The sequence below is a fragment of the Dromiciops gliroides genome, chromosome 3 (assembly GCF_019393635.1).
Source record: "Dromiciops gliroides isolate mDroGli1 chromosome 3, mDroGli1.pri, whole genome shotgun sequence".
NCBI classification, from domain to species: domain Eukaryota; kingdom Metazoa; phylum Chordata; class Mammalia; order Microbiotheria; family Microbiotheriidae; genus Dromiciops; species Dromiciops gliroides.
The window spans coordinates 105,801,563-105,826,263 of record NC_057863.1 but is presented as its reverse complement, the minus strand read 5'-3'; the positions used below and the strand labels follow the sequence as shown (position 1 = coordinate 105,826,263).

General features: G+C 35.2%; 1 protein-coding gene across 1 annotated transcript in view; it reads right to left on the bottom strand.

Moving 5' to 3' along the window:
* The window catches only part of TDRD3 (tudor domain containing 3), a 172,922-nt gene that overhangs the window by 25,370 nt on the left and 122,851 nt on the right, over positions 1–24,701 (bottom strand). The window contains 1 exon segment of the mRNA XM_043996878.1: positions 20,848–20,973. Coding sequence (XP_043852813.1) covers positions 20,848–20,973 — 126 coding nt within the window.

Sequence of the window (24,701 nt, the reverse complement as noted above, 5' to 3'; positions counted from 1 at the left end):
ATTTAATGACTGATGGGGTGAGTGTGCTGAAAAACAAGAGGATGAGAACTGGGTTGATTAGTGAGATGTTCATTTTTCTTCCACTAAGAAAGAAAACAAAAAAATAATTCTAGTCCTAATTACTGAAATGGGCCAACTAGTTTCTCAAGTAGAATGATGCTTTTCATAGAACTCAGAGAATTCTGAATTTTTCTTTTCCATACTTTCCATGAGTACATAAATCACTGTCTGCCTTCATAGAGAATCTGACTAATCAGAGCAGAGGGGTAGAAGAAATCCAATTGATAGCTTATACTTCCAAATTAGATCCTCCACCAGCCTAAGCTTAAGTACTTACCTTTATGTTTTTTGTTTTGTTTTGTTTTGTTTGTTTGTTTGTTTGTTTGGTTTTTTTTTTGCGGGGCAGTGGGGGTTAAGTGACTTGCCCACGGTCACACAGCTAGTAAGTGTGAAGTGTCTGAGGCCGGATTTGAACTCAGGAACTCCTGAATCCAGGGCCGGTGCTTTATCCACTGCGCCACCTAGCCGCCCCCAAGTACTTACCTTTAAAAACCTGGATAAAGATAAATTAGTCTCTTTAATATTTGTTACAAGTATGCTTCTTAATTTACTTTGGAAATGATGATTATAAGAAGCACTAAGTAAATAAGAAATTATTCTATTTGGTAAAATTAGAAGTCAATCTATATTATACCCATCCTCTGCAATTTTCTCTTTACTATTAAAGTTTTATTTAATTCTTTAAGATTGTTTTTCTAAGATGAAACCATTTTTATTTCAATCTCTCCCTCGTTTTAGAAGGAATAATTCCTGGGTCTTTTTTGAAATCTTTGTAAGTATTTTAATAGTGAAGAAAATTGTTAAATGAGCAATTGCTTTGATTAGGCCCATCAAATGGTTATAAAAATGCTCCTCATGTCTCTTCTTGGGATTTCCCATGTACTTCTCATTTATAAGTCTTTAGCAAATAGTGTATAATACTTCTAAACTTTCCTCTATAGGAAATCATTTAAATATGCTCCTTGTCACTATACATTTTTTTTAAACTATAAAAGTTTTAATACTCGTGTGTGTGTGTGTGTGTGTGTGTTTTTTCCTTTAAGAATATATTCTTTGACTGGGCAGATAAATTCAATGTCTAGGTCCCAAGACTAAACAACAGCACATGCTTTTCTTTTCAGTTTTCCTACCTTCCTCACTGAGTTAATCCACCCCTAAAAGTGGAGGTTGGGAGGGCAGTATGACATATAAATAAATATATTTAATATATTGAGCTATGGCATCAAAGGAGTGATACAAATCTGATAGAATATTCTAAGAAAATTAAAATGGCCAATGTTTAGATCTCAAATATTAAAAGACATATGAAGTAAGAGAGTAAAGAAAGCAAAATCAGACCAATATACACGCTGAATAAAGTAAAAGATTGAAAAAAAATCATAAAGCAACATGGAAGCAAATCAATTCAGCCAACATTTATTAAGCATCTCCTATGTATACATCTCTTGCTTCTAAGTGATGGGGATACAAAGATAAACATGAAATATTCCACTCCCAAGTATTTTACATTGTCTACAAGGAAAATAAAACATATATAGAGATATGCAGGTAGAAAGTTAAATGAAGTAATTTCAAAAGAGAGAAAGTACTGAGAACGAGAGAGAAAAGGAATAGTCTTAGAAGGTGGTTTCTGAGTTGGGCACTGAAGTCTGCTGGGGAATCCTAAGATGAGGAGATAAGGGGAGAAGGAATTCATTCCTGACATGGGGAACCACTTCCGCAAAGGTGTGGAGGTGGGGAACAGCCAAGTTTGATTAGAAAAGAGTATTGTGAATGGGGAGTGATAAGAAATAAAACTGGCAGAGGGGAGCCATGTTACATAGGACTCCAAAAACAGGCCGAGAAATTTATATTTCATTCTAAAGAAAATAGGAACCACTGGGCATGTTTAGTAAGAGAGTGGCATGGTCAGACCTGTGTGTTTATGAATATCAATTTGGCAGCTGTATGGATTACAGAGAAGAGTGCCTGGAAGCAGGGAGACCAATTAGGAGCCAGCATAAAACTCTATGTGAGAGTTAATGAGTGCCTGGACTAGGAGACTAGCAATGAGGATACAGAAAAGGAAATGGATATGAGAAATGGGAAGGAGGTAGAATATGAATCTGATCGGAATTCTGAAACTGACTGGAAAATGAAATTGTAAACTGATAGGATACAGAGTGGTGGTTACTAAGTATAGAATTAAAATGTTTTAAAGCATACTGTAGCAATTTGATTTATTAAAACATTAAGTATTCTGTACTGACATATAGCTGGGAGAGTTGCTATCAAAACATTAGTGTGAGGGGCAGCTAGGTGGTGCAGTAGATAGAGCACTGGCCCTGGAGTCAGGAAGACCCGAGTTCAAATCTGGCCTCAGACACTTGACACTAGCTGCGTTACCCTGGGCAAGTCACTCAACCCCAATTTCCCCCCACACACACAAAACAAACAAACAAAAAAAAACATTAGTGTTGTGGAGGTTCTAAAAAAAAAATCAATGCCTCTAAAAGATCTAGGTTATGGTATAAATATTTTATAACCAATATAAAGTTATTAGCTCAACTAGAATTATAAAGAAGCCAATATATACTTACAATAAGTCATAATGTTTATAAAAAGCATTTCCTAGAATGTATTATTTAAAGAATCCTAGAAAAGGAAGCAGTGATCATGAAGAACCATTATAGCTTCAGCAAAAAAGAGGTTATGTTAAACTAAATCCTTTTTTGACAAGATTACTCAATTGGTATGTCAGAAAAATGCTAGATAGTTTACCTACATTTTGGCAAAGTGGCAAAGTATATTTGATATTTTGCAGAGATATAGACTAGATTATACTATAGTTAGATGGATTTGTAAGTGACTGAATAGCTGCAATCATAGGGGAGTCATTAACAGTTCCATGCCAAGCTGGAAAATCTTCAGTAGAGTACTCTACAGATCACTGCTTTGTCCTGTGCTTTCTAACATTTTTATTGAAGATCAGGACAAAGGCACACATGGCATTCTTATTAGATTTTCAGGTGGCCCAAGCTAAAGGGTTAGTTAACCTCTAGATGTCAATTGCAGGATCTAAAATGAACTTGACATGATAGAAAACTGTTCTGTGTGAAAGCTGGTATTGTGTAAAGACGGCTAGGTTTGGGGGCAGCTAGGTGGCACAGTGGATAAAGCACCAGCCCTGGATTCAGGAAGACCTGAGTTCAAATATGGCCTCTAACACTTACTAGCTGTGTGACCCTGGGCAAGTCACTTAACCCCCACTGCCCACCAAAAACAAAACAACAACAAAAAAAACCCCACACAAAACAAAACAAGACTGCTAGGTTTAGAAACCAAAGATTTGGGTTTGAGTTTTGGCTCTGCCACTTTTATCTGTGTGATCAAGGGGAAACCACTTTAACCTCTCTAGGTCTCAGTTTGTTCTTATTTAAAATGACCGGAGTTGTTTAAGTGGTTTCTAGGGTCATATATTGTTGCCAGAGCAGCCAAATAATCTAATGAGCTCTTGAGTTGCATGAAAAGAGTCATAGCTCCCATGAAAAAGGGAAGTGATGACTGCTATTGTAAGACAATATCTGGAGTCTTATGCTTAATTCTAAGCAGCATGTTTTAGAAAAAAAAAAACTTTAATAAGGTAGAGACCATGCAGAGGAGGGCAATCAAAATGGTGAAGGAACTCAAACATGTGCCATATAAGGACTGGCGGAAGAAGTTAGGAATGTTTAGTATGGAGAAGAAAAGGCTCATGGACATGCATGATAACTGTCTTCCAAAAAAAAAAAAAATTTGTCATGTTCTGTCTGGCTCCAGAATGCAGAATTGGAAACAACGGGTAGAAGTTGAAAATAGGTAAATTTAGAATTCATGTCAGGAAAAATGTACTAGTTATTAGATTCAAAAATGAAATGGGCTGCCTAGAAACGTAGTGAATCTCCCCCTAACTGGAGGTCCTTAAATAGAAGCTAGCTGACCCCTTGCCGTGTTAAATTAGAGATTTAGGGATTATTGGGGAAAGGGGGAAATGAGAGGTGGGGAGAAGACTTTCATTGATTCTAGATGACCTCTAAGGTTCCTTTCAACTCTGAAATTCTCTGAGGTATGAAAATAGGGAGATTGGAGAGGGCTATGTGGAAGAGAGAGTACTGAAGATGAGAAGTTTGTATTTTATCTACTGGACAACAGGCAGGTTAGAGGGACTTGAGGAAGGGGGTATGGTATCAAAAAACTGAAGTCAGGTAAAGTCAGACAATCAACAAATATTCTTCTTTATCGATCTCACTTTTTATGTTACTAACTTGTCATACTTTTCTTAACCTTTTATTAAAGATGATTTCACACTCAGAAATCTTAATCATTATTATCATTATGATTCTAATTTTTGGAAGTGCAATCACGCTACAAGAACAATAAACTATGAAAGTTTAAATATACTTAAATGGAGTTAAGTATTGTAGAAATAAAGACAAAGTCAACTTGAAACACTTAGTTATACATATTAGCTCTAATACTGCATGGCAATTAACCATACACGGCAAATAACAAATGTAAATAACTGCAATTACTACTACTTTGACACAGTAACACCAAGCAGTCTCACTGTCAACTGGAAGGAGGGGAAGGGGGAACTGGAAAGATCAGAAAGCTGCTGAGACCCTTTAAATACCTCGAGAACTCTAGCCCTAAGAAGCTCAGGAGTTCAAAACTTTCTACTAAGCTGTCAGAGGCCACCCTTTGTCCCCAGGCATTGGGAGCTGGAAGAGTACAAACACTAGGGTTCCCAGAACTGCCTTTGCTTAGTTTATTCTGTAGGATTTGTTCTCCCTTTCTTTGAGAGGCAAAAATAAAATAACCGGAATTGAGGTGGTTGGACCAGGGACTCCACATAGCAAACTGGTGAATGGGGAAATAAACAGAGCACCCCTTACTCCTATGGATTACGGCCAATTGGATTCTGTGGGGAGGAAGAGAACAAGGCCACAAAATCTCCATCTCCATCATTCCCTACCTTTCCAGTGTTCTTATAATCACCCTCACCTCAAGTTACTCCCTGGCTCCCATAATCTTTGATCCAGCGACACTGGCTTCCATGCTGTTCCATGAACAAAACATTCCATCTCGTGGTTCTGAGAATTTTCTCTGATTTTCTGCCATGACTGGAATGCTCTCTCTCCTTACTCTGTCTCTTGGTTTCTTTCAAGTTCTAACTAAAGCGTCATCTTTCTAATGACTTTCCCCTGTGAATTATTTCCTATTTATCCTGTATACAGCTGATTTTTGTTTGCTTGTCTGCCCCATTAGACTGTGAACTTCTCGAGGGCAAGCAAGGCACTTAGCACAGTTCCTGGTAGAGCCTTAATAAATGCTGACTAAACCACTATCAGCTCCTCCAAGCTTCCTAATTCTTCCACTTTCTTCCTACTTCATAAAACCTTCTTACACACCTTTTCTCCCTTAAGGTAAATAAAGATAGAGGGCCACAAATGTTCCTTTCTTATCTACCTTTCCAGAAACTTGTTCTAAGTACAAGAGGATTTAAGGGAAGATACACGGCTCAAACATCTTTCCAATTTATTTAAAATTCTACCAATAGGAAATTTATTTGGGTCAATGGCCACATACTCCTGTTAACATAAAGGGGGATGGGGAGTAACTATCAATGATTGTCACCCTGCAATTAGCTTAATAGGAATATTTTTCTCCTAAAAATATCATATGTTTATAAAGGAGATGAGAACAGGAGTGTGAATTTGGGGGATGGAGAGAATTCAAAAGCTAGTGTCGGTTTTGTCTCCTCTGTTTATCTCAGAGCCTAAATTCAGGTGACGTGAATGTTTATAAATGTAATGTTACCTACTCTTGACTTTATGTCTCGCCTGGCAAAATAATCAGGAAAATAAGGGTGTGGCATTGGTTTTTTGTATATAACAAACAGAAGGGGTAAAGAGGATTATGTTAGATGTGCTTTGGTAGGTATGCTAAATAATTAGACTTAAAGTAGTTCTCATCTCAAAGTTAACTTTTTTGAAAATCACAATTTTACTGAGAATGCTTCAAAAAACTTGGTCACAAATCCAACTATGGATTATAGAAATGATTCTAAAACTATGTACTGAGCCCTGAAATCCACCTTTAACCTTCTCTTTGACCACTTTTTTCATGCCCTTAAATCAGAATCTTTCAGCCCTTATTTTCATCATTGTAATTATAGTCATTGCAGTACATAATGGCAAATTCACACAAATTATACCTATTCAACTTTTACATAATGAATTCCTCAAAGTATTTTATTAAAATCTTTAAGAAACAAATGGGCAAATGTAGATGTGTTCCTTTTTAAGAAAGCAAATCTTATCCATTTCTAAGTTGTATTTTTAAAAGTTTTGATCTGGTCCTTTACTATTTTTTTGTTTTTTTTTTTGTTTTTTTTGTGGGGCAATGAGGGTTAAGTGACTTGTCCAGGGTCATAGAGCTAGTAAGTTTCAAGTGTCTGAGGTCAGATTTGAACTCGGGTCCTCCTGAATTCAATGCTGGTGCTTTATCCACGATGCCATCTTCCTGCCCCCTGGTCTTTTATTTTTTTTCTTGTTTTTTTTTTAAGTGAGGCAATTAGGGTTAAGTGACTTGCCCAGGGTCACACAGCTAGTAAGTGTCAAGTGTCTGAGGCCGGATTTGAACTCAGGTACTCCTGAATCCAGGGCCAGTGCTCTATCTACTGCACCACCTAGCTCTACTGCACCACCTAGCTGCCCCTGTGGTCCTTTATTATTAATAATTTCTTTAATAATGACATTTTGACTTAGCAGTCTGATATTTTTTACTAGTACCTGTTTCTTTTCCCAAATGAAGAAATTATAATACATATTTCCTACTCTGTGTTATTTGTATTCCTAATAAGTTACTCAAAGTATGCAACAAGAACTTTTTATTTCCCTTGCTGACATCTAAAGAATTCTGGGATACAATTCAAGTGAACTTGGCACATTAACAACTTTTTAATAGTTCTAATTTCTTTATTATCAGCTCCAGTGCTTCCCAATAGTAGTCTAGAAAGGATCTTACATTTATGAGAACTATTTCAGTAGAAATGAGTACAAAGTAAGCATTAACTCTGACTTTAATGCAACTGGTAATCTTGGCAGGCAAAATAACAATCAAGAGTATCAGTGTATTTGTGCCAAAGGCTTTTTAGAAATCATCTTGAGTTTAAAAAGATCATCTATTCAATCAATTTTTAAAATCTGAGAATCGATAGGTCTGTTTGGAAGAAGCACATCTTCAACATAAAAGTAAAAAGTTACTCAAAATTTTAAAATGAAAAGATACAAAATAAGATGAAAAATAGTTTTTAATCTTGATTCTATTAAAGATTTAAGAGTGAACACTAATTATTTTTTTAATTAAGCAAATTTAATAATTTTTAAAAGCCAATGAAATTGGAATATCATAGCACTGTACGGGGATAGCTAGGGCTAGGTGGTGAAATGGATAGAGGGTGAGGCCTAGAGTCAGGAAGACTTGAGTTCAAATCTGGTCTCAACACTTAGTAGCTGTGTGACCTAGGGAAAGTCATTTAAGCCTGTTCCCTAATCTGCAAAATGAGCTGGAGAAGGAAATGGCAAGCCATTCTAGTATCTTTGTCAAGAAAACCCCTAGTGGGGTCACAAAGAATTGGACACTACTGAAACAACTGAACAACAACAGCACTTGTAAGGAAATGGATTATATATATAAAGCATTCATGAAATATGGGGAGACCTGCATGAACAGAGAAGTACAACAGAAAAAGCATTGGATCTCTCGTCAGAGGACCTAGGTCTGAATCATGACTACCACTCACCATCTGTGTAACCTTGGGTAGGTAAATTACTCAGTCTCTGGGCTTTAATTCCCTCATCACAAAATGAGTGAGTTGAACTAAATGGCCTTTAAATAAGGCCTCTTCCAACTCTAAATCTATGATTCCATGATATCAAATGATGCAAAGTAAAACAAAAAAATATACACACTGATTACAACATGTAAATAAAGTCAATGTTAAATGTAACAAAACAGGTTAAACATGGATAAAGTAGGTTGAAGCACATTGTTTAAGTTAAGCTAAGTATAACTGTTAATAGTTGCACTGTTTTGCTATCTCTTTGGGCGGGGTGGGGGGCGTGCAGGGAATGCTTTGTACTCAGTTTTTGGTTTTTTGGCCATTAAGACAGAATTTAACAATAATATTGCACTTTCCTAAATCCAAACAAAATAACACAATATAATGATCATAGGAGGAAACTGAAAGCGAGAGCACGTGCCCCATTGTATCTTTTTTTCTACCTTCCAGAAAACATACTGCTTTCAAATATGCAACGCTCACAATGTTTGCCTGATACATTCATTAAACGGACCAAAACTGTGGTTATCACAACAGGAAAAACAACACACCAGGGCTGTGAATCTTAGGTTTATGAAATAAAGACTAGAACCGGACCATTACTGCTCCCTACTACTTGCTCAGGGGAGATGGGCAACATCTGATTTCCTGAGAGTATAATATGGGAATGATCTCATATAGACAGATCATATTGCTAGGTATGTACAGTTTAAGATGTCACTCCAGTCCTTCCTTTTCAGGATCCTGTGAGACTCCAAACTCTACCATTAGATTATAAAATCCATGAGGGCAGGAACTCTGTTATTTTTCATATCTTTCAGCGGTCTTAATGAGAATCACAGGCTCTCACAATTACAGGAACCTCAGTTTCCCCCTAGATCTACCTGTACCTTAATAGGAATCTACTCTACAACATCCCCAAAGGTCAACCAACCTACACTGGCAAACCCTTCTTGAAGGAAAAGTCACGACTTCCTGATGCACCCTCTGCCACTTCCCCAACCCGCTAATTGTTAAGTTATCTTCTTTTATGCCAAGCTGAAGCAATACAGGTAATTATCGCCAGGGTCTAGCCTAGAACCTTCTAACCTTGATATCAGTTGTGCCTTTTAATTCATCTTGTACTTTTAAAATCTTTATTACCTTTTAAGGGCAGTGGGCCAGTGCTATTTTAAAGACTAGCTTAAAAGCTTTTAGTGTAACTAGTAAAATTTTGTTGTTGGTAAACTATCGTGTTTAGTATCTAATCAGTATTAGGCTTGAATCTTGGTAAGAACATTTACAATCCGGACTGTAATAAATTTTTTATTAGGTAACAATGATCACTAGGGACTATATATCATTCAATTACCCAATGATTCCACTAATCTCACCAGTAATTTAATGCTGAATCTAGTAAGATTCTGATTCTGACTGGACTCTAAAAAAACTAAGATCATTTTCTCTATACCTCTCACTGAACACTGGGATTAATCAATCAAATTTTTAAATATTTAGGTTATATACATCTCCAAAGTTACTGATAATAACATCAATAGTTGGTAATAGTAAAAAATAAACAAATAATGGAGCCATGATAATGCCATCAAAATGGATAATTAATAGCTGGAATATAGATTGAAAAGTCCTTAAATAACACTTGAAAAAGTCAGTATCTTAAAGGATCTTAAAGGAATGACCATATCTTTATTAACCTGGAATAAGGAAAAGAACACCAAAAATGAGGAAAACTTTTGGTATGTTTAGGATTTCCCTTCCCTGTGTAGCTACATATACGATAAAATATAGCTACACATTTGCAAAATGCACTTGCTTTCAGTTTTTTTTTTTTTTCAGTTTGGTAGTCTTAATTAAAACTGTTCTGACCAATTAAAACAGTATTTGCTTTAGCAGAATATAATAAAATTCATGACAGCTGTGCTTTTGCATATAGCAATTGTGTGAAAATGGTACCAATGAGTTCTTTCCAATAAGAAATTTTGCTCATTCCTTCAAGTTTCAAAACCATACACATTATATAGTATTAACACTCAAAATGCTTGAGAATACAGGCAATTTAAAGAACAACTAAAGTCCAATGAATTGGCAGAGAATTATGTGTGAAATATAACTGAATCACTGAACTACCCTTTTGTAAACATTATTATTAATGCCATCATTTACTTAGAAGTATAAAGCAAAATAGTCAGAGACATGAATGATCTTAAAGGATATGATACCATCAACTCAAAGAACGATCAAATAATTCTTTGGGAAGGGAAAGAAGAATCTTGCTTTTCACATGTCAAATTTCCATGTAGCTTTTTAAAAATGCTTTAAGTTAAATAATCACATGGATATTCTATGTCATTCAGGACCTCATATCATTAGCATGAGGTTTGTAAAATCTTTACCAATGTAATCTAGAACAAGCACTCCATTTTACATTTAGAAAATCTAAAATATGGAAAAAAATTAGTTGGACTCTGCTAACAGTAAGTGTGTGCCACCCATTGGCAAGACCATATCTCTTTCCCCTTATCAAAACTGCTCTAGGTGCCAAGAAAGTAAGCCTCCACTTCATGTTTAAAACCCCCTCCCCAACATATTCTTTGTTTTACTTTGGGGGAAAAAAAAAAAAAGAAAAGAAATAAAATGTACTCACTGTTGCAGTACTTCCTTTCCCTTCTTGATGGAGCTCACCCAATGACAGGCAGCTAGGTAGTTGTTTCAGGCCAAGGTGTCCAAGCTCTTGCCAGTAGTTCTCTCCATTAATGGAGGGAAGCTCTATAACACCCAGAGTGTTTCTCTCAAGGAGACAGCTCAAACTTCACTCTTTTCCTAGAGGAGTGATGGTGAAACCTACTGCACATGACGCTGGAACAAGTGGTATGAGGTCCAGTGAAGTCCAGGGGAATTAGGATTCAAGGGACTGGGAATGGGGAAAGGGACATCCATATGCTCCAATTGAAACCACTAGTCAACAGAGGTGGAGATAAACAAAGGAATGGAAGAAGACACCAAGAGGAAGAAGGCCAAAAAGATACAATAATGAATTAGAAAGAGGGAACTAAGGGAAAAGAATAACTGTGAAGATGACAAAAGGAACAGTATTTAGAAATGATTGGAGACACAAACACATGCAAGACTGAAAAGAGGGAAAGCACAACAGATGGCCCATTATGATTAGCAGTCAGATTGTATCAAAAATCCATTTGTAGCCCTTAACCTCATCAAGATTCACCATCACTGCCTGTAGAAGAGGAAAGGTCCACTGAGGGAGCTCCATCTAAAAGGGAGTAAAGTCTACAGCACAATGAGCAACATTTATTTTTTTCATCCTTTTAAGACTGTATTTGAAACTTAGAAAATCCATCAGAAATGAAGATATCTTTAGATTAAAAAAAAATACTTAAAGAAGATGCCTCCTGAGAGTTAAGCAGGACTCTACAGAAAACTCAGGAACACTGGAACTCTAAATTCTAGTCTTGTTAAATGGGCATAGCTATGGGAAATGAAAACATTTCAGTCTTATTCACTCTACCACCTTGGTATAGCCTGGGGAAAGAAGCATTTGCTGCATTTTGTAGGTCTAATGCAAGGAGGAAATATACAGAATTCTTAAGCTACAGTTTCTTTCAAACAATGTATACTTCTTGATTTCATGGAGTTTAGTAGAGTTTGTGAAAAAAAGAAAATTTTCATGCAGAAAATGATTAACAATATGGGTATCCCTGGAAAGAGAAAATATAGTCAAGTCAAAAGAAATGTGTTCCCTTGGCAACTCATACCCTTTGAAACTATAGCTTTTTACCACCTCCCCCTTCCAGGAATTACCTTAACATTTCTTTGAGGGGGAGTATCAAAATGGAATAAAAGCCAATCTAAGTGGACCAAATTTACTTCTTACTTTTCTAGTTCCATCAACTCTAAATTCCATATATTGGGTTGGTATTTATCAAAAGAAACATGATTTTAGTTCCTTATTTAGAAGAGGAATAATAATATGTCTGGTGCTATAGTCACACATGTTTAAAATAAATATCTAAATAAAGCAATTTCATTTAAACATAAAACAGTTTACTCTGTATTTGCAAAACTATCTGTTGGGTTTTACAGAAAATCAGGTTTTTACCCTGATACTTAAAATGTCATATATATGTCAGAATCATTCATTTTAAGCTATTTTATGGATTACAGTTGGAGATCTAAAAATATGAGCAAAGTTGACTAATTAGAGCTTTAAAAGAAACATCAACTTTGTTAGGTAACACCTTGGAATTCTAACAAATAAAAGAGAGGAGTTTTCCTAACCTAAGAATGAACTAACACATAATGGTACAATACTATATCATCAGATCACAGATCTGATCTCTTGGTCACCTAAATTAAGAAGTGTCAAAGTTTTACCCAAACAAGATTAAAATGTAATTGGGAAATGTTTTAACAAAATAAAAACACAGGGGCAGCTAGGTGGCACAGTGGATAGAGCACCGGCCCTGGAGTCAGGAGGACCTGAGTTCAAATCCAGCCTCAGACACTTAACACTTACTGGCTATGTGACCCTGAGCAAGTCACTTAACTCTAATTGCCTCAACAAAAAAACAAACAAAATAAAAACACAGTACAACATAATGTTAATGTATGGTTTTCTAAGTCAATATACAGCCAAAGGAATCCCTTTTCAAACTCAAAGAGTTTGACACCACTAAGCAAGTTCATGACACCTCCCATTTTACAGATGAGGAAACTGAAGACTAAAGAAGTTAAATGACTTCTCCAAGGTCACAAAGATATTAAGTTAACAGGACCAGTATTTGCACCCAAGTCCTTTGACTCTGAAAAGAATACTACCTATCCTAGGTTTACCACAGAGAGGCATTCTAAGATGGGCAGGAGGGAGGAAATTTGGCAACTCAATTTCCAAACAAATGTTAAATTTTTTTTTTAATGTGAATTGGAATATTTAATGAATGATAATAAATTTTTAAAAACTATATATAAATATATATAAAATATATATAAATAATAAATTTAAAATATATATATAGACATTCTAACAAATCCAGATAATCCAAAAAAAAAAACAAACCCTTTTATCCAATGCATTTATGTAGAGTACAAAACGCATTTACATAGTATATGATAACAACAGACCTCTCTGGTTCATATTCTATGGAAACAGGAATTCTGCTATCAGTACATCCATAGAAGATACTGGAAAAGTATGACAGGTACCGAAAAAACCTGGATTATGGCAATGAGCAGCTAGCATTATATACTACTTTAAGGTCTGCAAAGCATTTTATATATATGATCTCATTTGATCCTCACAACAACCCAGTGAAGTGGGTGCTATTATGAGTGTCATTTTAAAGATAAGAGATTTACGGTTGAAAGAGGTTAATGATTGCCCAAGGACATACAGCTAAGTTGTCTGAGGAAGGATTTGAACTCAGGTCTCCTGACTCAATTCTAGACCTCTATGTATGCACTGTGTCAGGCTCTACTATACATTGATGTGAGATGCTATTAAAAAGAATTAAAGCAAGCTTTTTTCAAAAGTTTGTAAAAATAATTTGAAAAAAAATATTTAATTAAATGATTAAAGTAGTCCTCTTCTAGTCTAATTAGAGTAGTAACATATAATTGTATATGGTGCAGCTAAGATGAGAAGCAGGTAAATTTTGTGTTTGAATTCTTTCTATGAGAGAGAACTTGGAGATATAATGGAAAGAGCACTCAAGGAGAAAACAAAAGAAAATGAGTTTAAGTCTTGGCTTGCTACTTACTAGCTATGTAATCTTGACAAGTCCTTTGTCTTGAATGTCAGTTTCTTCATCTATAAAATGGGGATAATTATTTAACCTATAGGTTAAATGTTGAAGTATTTTGTAATTGTATAAATGTGAATTGTTATTACTTTAATTAAATATTTCTCTGCATAGTGGATATTTTTATATATTGGATACAGATAGGGACTGAACTTGTGATTTCATGGATATGAGGAACTCCAACATGAGGGAATTCCTGCTACAAATGCAGCCTGGAGCCTTCTGTGAAACTTAGGGTCTTAAAGAGTATTGATCCTTCTCAAACCATCTGCTGCCTTTGAAACCACTGACTACCCTGCCTTCTTGAATATTCTCTCTTCTGAGTTTGTGGGATACTATTCTCTCCTGACTGACCTCTGACCAGACTGAATGCTTCTCAATTTCCTTGGCTGGCAAATCATCAATATTATACCCCATAAGTGTAGGTATTCCCCAAGAGTCTATCCTGAGCCTTCGTCTCTTCTCTCTCTATACTCACTCTCTTGGTACCCTCACCATCTCCATTGAATCTTACTATCATCTTTATGCAGGCCTAGTCTCTCCCCTAAACTGCAGTTCTGGATTACCAGCTGCCTATCAAATATTTCAAACTCAATGTGCCTAAGATATTTTATCCTTAACATGTTTGAAATTCAATTTGTCCTCTTTTCCTCTACATGAATCCTTCTTCCAACCATCCTTCCAGTGTCTCAGTTTCATAATGTGGCATTATCACAGACTCCCCATTATCCCTAACACAATCAGAGGCACAATTTTGTTGTTTCTCCCTTCACAATATCTCCCATGTCTATGGCCCAGCCCTACCTTTCTTGTTCTTTTTCCTCACACTTTACACCGCAGGCCCCTCCCCACACACATCATATTTTGTGATTCAGTAATGTGCCCTGCCCCACCCCCAGAGATTTTCCTCACATTAGACACTCCACCTCTTGACTCTTAAGAATTTTCACTTGCTGAACTCCATGCCTGGCATTTTCTCCCTCTTCATCTTTACATTAACTTCTCAAGCTTCCTTCAAGTCTCAAAGTCTCAGCTGTAATACCACCTTTGGTAGGAAGCCTTTTCCAATCTCTCTTAATGCTAGTACCTTCCCTCTGTAGAATATCTACAATTTATCATAAATATACATATCTATCTATCTATCTATCTTGTTTGTACATAGTTGTTGGCATGCTGTCTCCCCCATTAAACTATAAACTCCTTGAGAGCAAGATTATCTTTCACCATTCTTTGTAACCCCAGTGCTTGGCACATAGTAAGTGTTTAATAAATATCTGTTGACTGATTGATTCTCTCCCTCATGTAATTATCCACTCATGTAATTATCATAGTAGTTCAGGCCCTCATTATCTCTCACCTAGATTTTCTTCAAGTTTCCTAATTTTTCTATCTTATGAGTTGACGCATTCTAGCTCATAATACACACTTGCGCTGAAGTAATTTTCTTTTGTGCATGTGACTCTCCACTCAATCAATTTTAGTAACTTGCTATTTTTTTCTTCTAGAATAAAATGTAAACTCTTTAGCTTTTAAAGATCAAAAGAAAATGGGCCCCATCCCATCTCCCCTCCTGAACTTTCAATCATAGTAATCAAATGAGATAATCATAAAGTACTTAGCACAGTGGTGCTTAATACTTGTTCCCTCCCTCATCCAGCCAAACTGACCTTCTCATTACTTCTCACTCACAATACACCATCTTCCACCTTTTTGCCTTTGCAATGGCCATCCCCCACACCTGGAATATACTTCTTCCTTTCCTCTGCCTCCCAGAGAACGTCTCTTCTTTAAGATGTATAAAGGCATAAAGCCTGAATGGTGGCCCAGCCAAGCCTGGAACTGAAGTGGCTGAACTCCTAGGCCAAAGAGAGCTTTTGCTCCTATAATTCTGCAGTGTTTCAGCTAATCATGAGGCATCTTCTCTTCAAGTACTTGTAGTGGAAAATGTCAAGTATTTTACTGACATCAAATGTTTTAAGTAGACAAATTTGAGATCAAATATACCCACTAAATTAAAAATTTATCTAGAAACACATGGAGCTCTTTGGATGGTGAGAAAAACAGAAAAAAACTTGAATTTTTTCATTAGCTATTACAATTTGTGTAAATTTTTTCTGAAATGAATGGTTTATAAAGAAATCTAAGAAATTTGAAACAATAGTCTTAATGGTCCTTTCAAATGCAAAGCTACTAAATATTATAAATATAACTGTTGTGACTATTTCTCAATGTTATTTATTCAGTGTAAATAATGAGCGTTTTTTTTCCCATTTCTACTGTATCTTAAGCTTTTAAGATAAAGAAAGGAATACACTAAGATGATATTAAATATCTCAATAAGGGCATTAGCCTATGCTTAAAAAAAATCAAAATCACCTTCAACACACTTTAATATTATTGAGAAATGGAATCTATTTTACTGTTAATTCATTAAGAAGTAAAGGGTTCTGAATGGGAAAATCAAAAGATATTGATGGATCATCTGCAAATCTAATACTACTCTAAAATATTTTATACATTTAAGACATTAAAGAAGTTCTTAGCATTTACTATTTCTTTAAATACAGAAATACCAAATTATCTGAGTCTTAAACCTAGAAAAATGCTTAAAAACAGAGATGGTACCCTTAAACATTTAATCTTAAGAATTTCTATCCTAAGGATTCTAGAAATTCAAGTGTCTAACAATATGGTTGGTCCATGGGCCAAATACAGCCCACCTGATCACAAGGTATGCATTGCCTGAGATTTTTAATAAAATAAAATTGTAAGTATTTAGCTAGTACACATGAATTAGCAAGCCAATCAAACTGAACCACCTGCCTGCCAGTAGTGTTGTGTTACTGACTGCCAATCGGTGTCCTAAGAGCAAGCCTGGATGAATTAGTAATTGTAACTGAAGATGAATATACTTAATTTTATAGAGATCCATACACATAGGAATTTCTGATCATGTGACATACTATGGAAAAATGTAAATGTTCCTGTTTTAGAATCACCTCATTTTAAAAACATATAAAATTATCACTATAACCTTCTGATTAATTACTTTTGTCTATGAAATTCAAACACCCAGAATTCCTGACACTGCCATTTTTCCTTATGTACAAGACTTTATTTTATTTTCGAATTTATTTTATTAAGGAGAAGAGGCAGGATTCCAGTCTACTGCATACAGTCTTGGGATAATTTTCCTCTTTGCACTCCTGATTCTCCTTATTGGATATATGAACTATTAATATTTTCTGATACTAAAATCAAAATGTACAAAACTCAAAAACAAAACAGGAAAATAGCATTCAAGAGAACTCAAAGGAACTCTCAAACTAGAATCTGGGTCATGAGCATGCTCTGAAGAACAGTCCTTGGCAACATTCTTCTTAGCATTATAATAGCTTTTAGCAGTTACAACAACCTGAAAACACAAAAGGTCTGCCTGAACAGCAGAGGCAGGACATTTTATAGTGCTTCCAAATTGCCTCTGGCATCTTTTTACTGATTTCCTGGCATTAGTTTTATAGTTAAAAGGAACCAATTCAGAGAATGCCTCCAGGTAACACAAGTAACAGTTTTTCTGCCCTTGATTTTTTTTTATACAGTGGAAAGAAAATAAGTTCATATTCTAAGGTTTTTTATGTTATAAGAATAATATATAAGATTGTTTATTGTTTCTTTTATTTCATCTGGGAAAGTCTTCTAACCCCAGAAACCAATTTGTGAGAAAAACAAAATAATTAGCACCTTCATTCTGAGGATGAGCAAAATATTTTGACCACACATTATGTTAAATAAGGGCAGTAGACTACACAAAAGATACAAAAATTAAAATACATTACAGCAAGAAAGAACTAGGGAAAAGCCTAGTACCTCCAAAGAATCAAAAAATAACTTATCAATAAATCTGAAGTCTGCCTTAAGTAAAACTGTGTGTGGAAAGAAGTTATTTAATGATATCAGAAAAAAATACTTATAGGTACCTATAATATCATCACTGGAGGATTATAAAATGAAAATGAAAGAAGTATCCAGATGGTAACAACAAGTAAATACTTCATTTAGGTACAAATTTATAAACACCATACTTCCTGTACTTTATGAGAAAAAATTAACACTTTAGTATTAAGTATTATCTTGATTTTATTTTAATTTTCCACATAACAGGCTATTAATTTTCTCAAAGTCTCTATTCATGCTTTTCATTTGATACTGGTACCCTTATACCTTTAAGAGAGACAAAACAAGCAACTTATTTTCTATAAAGGCTTTCAAAGTTTATACGTAGGGGTTTGTTTTCTGTAAAATACCAAAAATCATCATTGAGTGATCATTGCTAACATTTAGGAAAAACAGAGGAGGTACATTTCTGAAAACCTTGTGCAAGAAAGAAATACATAACCTCTAAAATAAAAGATACAGTTATAATTCTCAATAAAAATAGTAATGGCCCGTAAGTGGTGCAAGAGCTAAAAGGTAGAAAAAATATCTACAATCTGCAGTGTGAATAAAGACTTGTGTAAGGCCTTCTAATAATCTCCCTGCAACAAGCAGCCCTTAAATGTATCTCATATGCTATTTTTAGTTACTTGGTTATTGGCACAGTGAGTCTTTTACTTTTGATCATTTGGTATTTCTAATAAATATGGCGGGTTTGAGTTTCAATCTGTTAAAACTCACCAGATAGAAAGCCAGGAAGGAAGATACAGTTAGATGGCCAGAACAGAACTCTAAGAGATTAATGGGATCCCACACAATCTACAACTTAAATTCACTAAAACTCTTACCCAATCCATTTCTTTAGGTGTTTTCTGAATGAATATACATCTGCATATCCATTTATTTAAAAGAAAAGAGGAGCCAAGAAATGTTGGTGATTTTTACATGTCAGGAGTGATTTCTATGAAGAAATTTAAGGCAGAGGAGAAACCTATTAGACTCAGTAATAATAAATGACATCCCCTAATATGTTGCATGTTTATGACACTTTTTAGAAACTGTAGCATTTCAAATTTGACAGTCATTTGATTACCCACAAGCAGGTGAGGAGATAATTGGCTCTTTTAATGACTCTCTTGTCCTACTCTGATTCTTTTTTGTAAAATAATTCATCCATATATCACAGAAGATTACTGTCATCATTCAGATGCACTTGAAATACTAAACTGGACAATGATGCAGCACATGCAAAAAAAATGAACTGGCTAAAAACCAATAGTCCAGAATATGAAACTATACATAAATAGGTAGACTTGAAGAATACTGTAGTGGTTCTAAATAGAATCACTACTTAGGCACCTGACAAATGTAACAACCGATTGAATTTGTACATTCCTAAAAGCAAGCTTAATGTAATAAAGACTATGAATGTAAAGGAGGGGAAATCATTCTGGAAGCAATCAATGCTGCCACTTCAGTACAAAATAGTGCTAAATGGAAGAACTAAGGTGAAAAGATATCGGTTGTCTATAGCCACCCAAGATAAAAGTGAGGAAAGAGTGAATAAGCCAAAGTTAAAAATTAGATTTTGTTTAGGGAAAGAAGAATAAAATAAAACTCTGACCAAAGGACATTCCCTAGAAAACAAAAACCAAAAAACTTTACAACAACCAGGTGGCATGAGAACTCTACATTGAATCTCTATCTGTAATTCCTCAAATTATCTTAATGGACAAAAATAAGAAAATGACAGGCAAACAAGAACACAACCGGAAAGAATTGTGTCTGTGTAGAAAATTATCTTCTCCATCAAAAGCAGATAAAAGGAGATGCAAATGTAGAAGAAAGAGAGCAATAATCAAAAAATGATATTAGAAGGCAGTAGGGTAAAAAAATGTTAGAAAGAAAAAAATGATTTAAAGTTTCTACCAGAAAAAATAAATAAGTATGAATTAGAAAAAGTGGCATTTCAGTCTTTCAGGAAATAACCACAAGTTCAAAGAAGACTGAGGAAAAAGACCTACCTAAATATGAAGTTGTTATTGCTATCAGAACTATTATAACTCTGTGAAACAGAGACCTGAGAAACTGTATTCTGTCTAGATGAAATTAGAAAAATGAGAATTTCTAAGATGAACACTACTTCAAATCTTTTATTTATTGTTCCTAATTATGTTTGGTTTTGCCTGGATGAGAGTAGAGTAACTAAAAGAGGTCATAAAAAACCCAAATGTAAAAGTAAAATTTGAGAGAGCAACTCATGAGAAAATGATTGATTTTACTGTAAGTAGAAAGGTAATCTACATACTTGAATAGTTGTAATTTTCCTATCATATTTGGAGATTTTTGAGGTAAAGGAAAATAATTAGCAAGAAGTTAGTCCTCTAATTGGCCTTAATTAAAATGAAGATAAAGAAACAATAAGCAGAACTTTGTAAGAATAATTTCCAATATATTTTTATATAAATGCTAGGCAGAAGCCAAATTTTACTATGTACTCATCTTTTACCCTAAATGTAGCTGAGAGTGTATCTCTAAAAGTCCACATAAATCCTTTATAAAGTTGGACTCCACAAGGCCAATCGTTTTTTAGAAATCATAGACTTCAAAAAATATAATACAGTTTTGGCATAACATTTGGCAATATAATTGATAAAATAATTATTAAACAGACATATGTTTACCTATACATATACATGTAATAAAAGCAGGTTAGATTTTTTTTTACTAGTAGAGTTAAAAGCATTCTTTCCCTAATTTTTACCTGTAACTGCTACAGCACATAATAAACTATGTATAATCAGGTTTTATTTGACACTTTCTGGCATAATATATGAAAACTTAAAATAACAAACTACGGGACAGAACATATGCATTAAAGCCCATTTTGCACATACTAAATAATTCTTTTGGCTCTAACATGTAAATAAGGGTACTTATTCTTCCAAAAGCACAAGTACAGTTTAATTTTATTATACATGAAAAATAATTCCATAGTATTCATTTTTTTATACTGGTATTCAATGCACTTATAAATGTAGATCTTATTTTTTAGAGGTAACCAGTTTTAAGCAAATTACTCATCAATTTTTGCATGACTTATGAGCTAATCTTTTACAGCTATATACTTCCCCTCAAAGTGGATTATGTCTTTGTACAGAATTTGTGATCACGTACCCATGCCTCTGCTTGAATGGGCCTGATGTTGCTTAGAAGCACCTCTTCGTAGTTTCCATAATCACTGAATCTAACAACTGCAGTCATACCAGAAGAATGAAGAGCTTCGATTTCTGCCCGGTAAAACTTTAAAAAAAAAAAAAAGAGGAGTTTTTAGGCATGTTAATAAATTCTATTCTAAAAATAAAATATTTTATGGAAATTGTAAAGAGGTATGTTAAAAAGAAAACTGATATTCAAATAATTATAAAGAGAGCTAAGAAATATATAAGCACACTATCCCAGTGAATCACAACAAAGGAGAGGGCTCTATTTCAGATCTGGAACAATGAAGAGAAGAAAACACCAAGAATATCATTGTAAATATTTACTCTATAAAGGGTTAACAGGAATGACTGGTACATTTTATATTGCTAATTACAAAGACTTAATCTCTAACTCTGACCAAGCAAATTGTTGTATGACTGAAAAATAGGCTAAGTGTTAACAAGATTAACATACAAGTTAATAGTTGTGGGTTTTTTTTAAACATATAGGAGTTTTCATATTCAAATGAGTATTATCTCAAGATATCTTGAGAAAATCTACACTAATTCTAACAATGCTCCCATGACTCACAATACCTCTGGAAGCCCTCTTCTGGAACTGCCATCAAGTTCATTGTCCTAAATATTCTCTCTGGTTTAGAAATTTTGTTCTCTGAAGATAGATGACTTTTATAAATAGTCGATAGTAATTAGGAAGCAAATCTGGTGAATCAGACGTGTTATCAAAGTACAAAATACTTCTTTGGGTCAAATACAAAGTGTGACTATGAAATGATGAGGACGGGGTGGTTTTTGTTTTTTCTCTCATCCAGGTGACACACTAGCTCTACAGGCTATTCCAAAAGAGTTGTTCCAAAATGGAGTTCATATTATAATAATGGTCAAGTTTCATAGTGCCATCTTATGTATCTACTGTATATTTCCCCAGTACCTATCACTGAAGATCCGATCAACCCAAAGAGAATTAAAATGAAGAATGACCTTCTGGTTTCTCACAAGAAGAGGAAAAAGCAGTACCTTCACTTTGGTTACCCCACTATAGTTTATCCTCAGAGAACATGCTATATGAAATGACCCATTGTTTTTTTTTTTTTTCAATTGTCAAATAGGTGGCACAGTAGATAGAGCACCAACCCTGGATTCAGGAGGACCTGAGTTCAAATCCAACTTCAGACACTTAACACCTACTAGCTGTGTGACCCTGGGCAATTCACTTAACCCTCATTGCCCTGCACCCCCCCCCCCAAAAAAAACCCCAAACAAACAAAACATTAAAACTCAATAAAATTAAGTGATACATCGAGAGCCACATTGATTATAGCTCTTTCTTTCACTTCTAATAAGTGGCAAAGAAATATTCTTCAAAATAGAAAAGAGCTGTCTGCTCATTACACAACTTTTTCAAAAGAACCATGGTTCACCTGAGAGAACACCATGGCACTTTGGCATGCTTACAATTGGTTCTGCCTTAAAATAAAACTAAACTAAACTAAACTTAAAAAATCCCTAGGATTTGAAAAAATAACAAAAGCAATGAAGGACTGTTAAGTAAGTGACAGGAAGAGAGGGATTGCAAACCTTTTATCCTTGTTCACTTCTATACCTATGCACAAAGAGGGAAAATGCAAACACTGTTTTATAGGGCAAGTATAATTTCCATTGTACAAGAAAGTCTATAAGATTCCTTGGAGTGACTTTCACTTTCTAATTATTTTTTTTTAAAAAAGGTTACTTAACCTCTGCTCCAAGCATTCCTCCCATGACACTGTTTTATCTATAAGTAGAGCTGCCTTGGTAATGGGTTCCTCCTCACTGGAGGTTCCCAAGCAAAAACTGGATAATCATTCAGCCATGTTATTGAGGAAAGTCTTTATTGAAAGACAAAATACTGAGGAACTAGATTAGGGGTCTCAAATTCAGTCCCCTGCCCCCAATTAGATTAAAATATAACTTGGGAAATGTTCAATAAAATAAATATATAGTACAACATAGATAATGTTCATTTGTGGTTTTCTAAGTCAACATGCTGCCAACAAAGACCCATTTCTATTTGAGTTTGACACCACTGGACTAGATGATTCCAACTCTGAAATTCTAAAACACAAATCTCCAATTTTCAATGACCCCCTACCATATACATTTTTTAAAAAACTCTTCTACACTTGGAGTATCAATAGAAGAAAAAAAATTAAAATTAAACCACATACTGCCGGGTTCACAGCAAATTGAAGCTATCAAGTATAAATCTGAGGGCAGCGAGGTGGCGCAGTGGATAGAGCACTGGCCCTGGAATCAGGAGTACCTGAGTTCAAATCCAGCCTCAGACACTTAACACTTACTAGCTGTGATCCTGGGCAAGTCACTTAACCCCAATTGCCTCACTTTAAAAAAAAAAAAGATAAATCTGGGGCCTTACTACATTAATTTCTTAGTTCTTTCATTCTTTTGTCCATATCAAAGTCCACCCAGGTAGTAAGCCTGAACATCTTCCACTATCTCCAATTCTCCTATACTGTCCCCATCCCCATCACTCTCAGCAAATGATATGAACTGCCCTCCTAACTTCATTCCTCTCTTTTCTCTGAGAAAGAAATATCTTTCTTTTCAAGGTTAACTTTCCCCTGGTGTCTCTCTGTCCCATCAGCCACTTAAATCCTCCAGGGGCCCTGGTACAGTCAATTACCCATACTTTTGCATACCTATATTCTCATGTTGCACAAATTCTTCCGTTTGTCTAAGGGTTTCCCTTTATAAAAAGTACAATCCTTGCTAAAAAGTTTTAACAGTCGGTTAGATAATGGAGAGACGCCAGGTTTTTTTTAGGACCACCCTTTTGGGGAGGAGACCAACAGCATGAGCTACACACACCAGTCCGCCTGCGACGCACGCCAGATTGCCTGCTGAGCACGTCGACTTCCGGGTGCGAGCTTAAAAGGCAAGGAGAGAACGGAAGTGGGGTTTTTTTCCTGCTCCGCTGGTCTCCTGGCTGCGCTGCACAGACAGACGCGGACTGGAGTTTGACTCGGCCCGGCTCTCGGTTAACAGCACGCGCTTGACTCGGTCTCTCTCCCCAAAGGTGGCCTTCGGCTTTTGGTGAGTTTTATATGGAATATAGACTAAGCCTAGACTTAAGATGATTTGTATTGTATTTCTACTTTCCTATCCTTCTAATCAACATCACCTTGTGACTACCATACAATAAAAGCTCTATCTAGAAAACCAGAAGCTTCTTCCATTTACTAGTCTGGGAGATAAATTAAGGGAAAGGTTAAGTAGGGGAGATTTATGATCTAATATCCAATTTTAATCTCACAATCCTTTAGGAGGCAGCATGGTAGAGTGAAAATAGTGCTGCATTTGCATCAGGTCTGGGTTCAAATTCTGCTGCTACTCGCTAGCTATGTAGCCTTTAAGCTAGTCTCTTTACCCTTCTTTCAATTACTTCATTCATAAAAGAACGTGTTTGACTCAGTGACCGTCCACAAAGGCTCTTCCAACTCTGATCTTCCCTCAACTTTGCTACCATCAAGTTGAGGTAAATTGATGAGAGATACAGTACAGCATATCCAACCAATGTGGATAAAATTCTGGGCTTAAGAGTAAGGAAGACTTGGATTCAAATCCTACCACTGACACTAGTAAAACATCCAACTAGTTACTAAATCTTGTCAATCCCATCATTGTAATCTGTTCTCTTTCCATTCACATTAAAACTCTAGCTCAGACCTTCATCTCTATTCACCTATTCTTCCTACTTACATATTTTCTTTCATTTATATATCCTTATACTTGAGAAATGTAACCTCT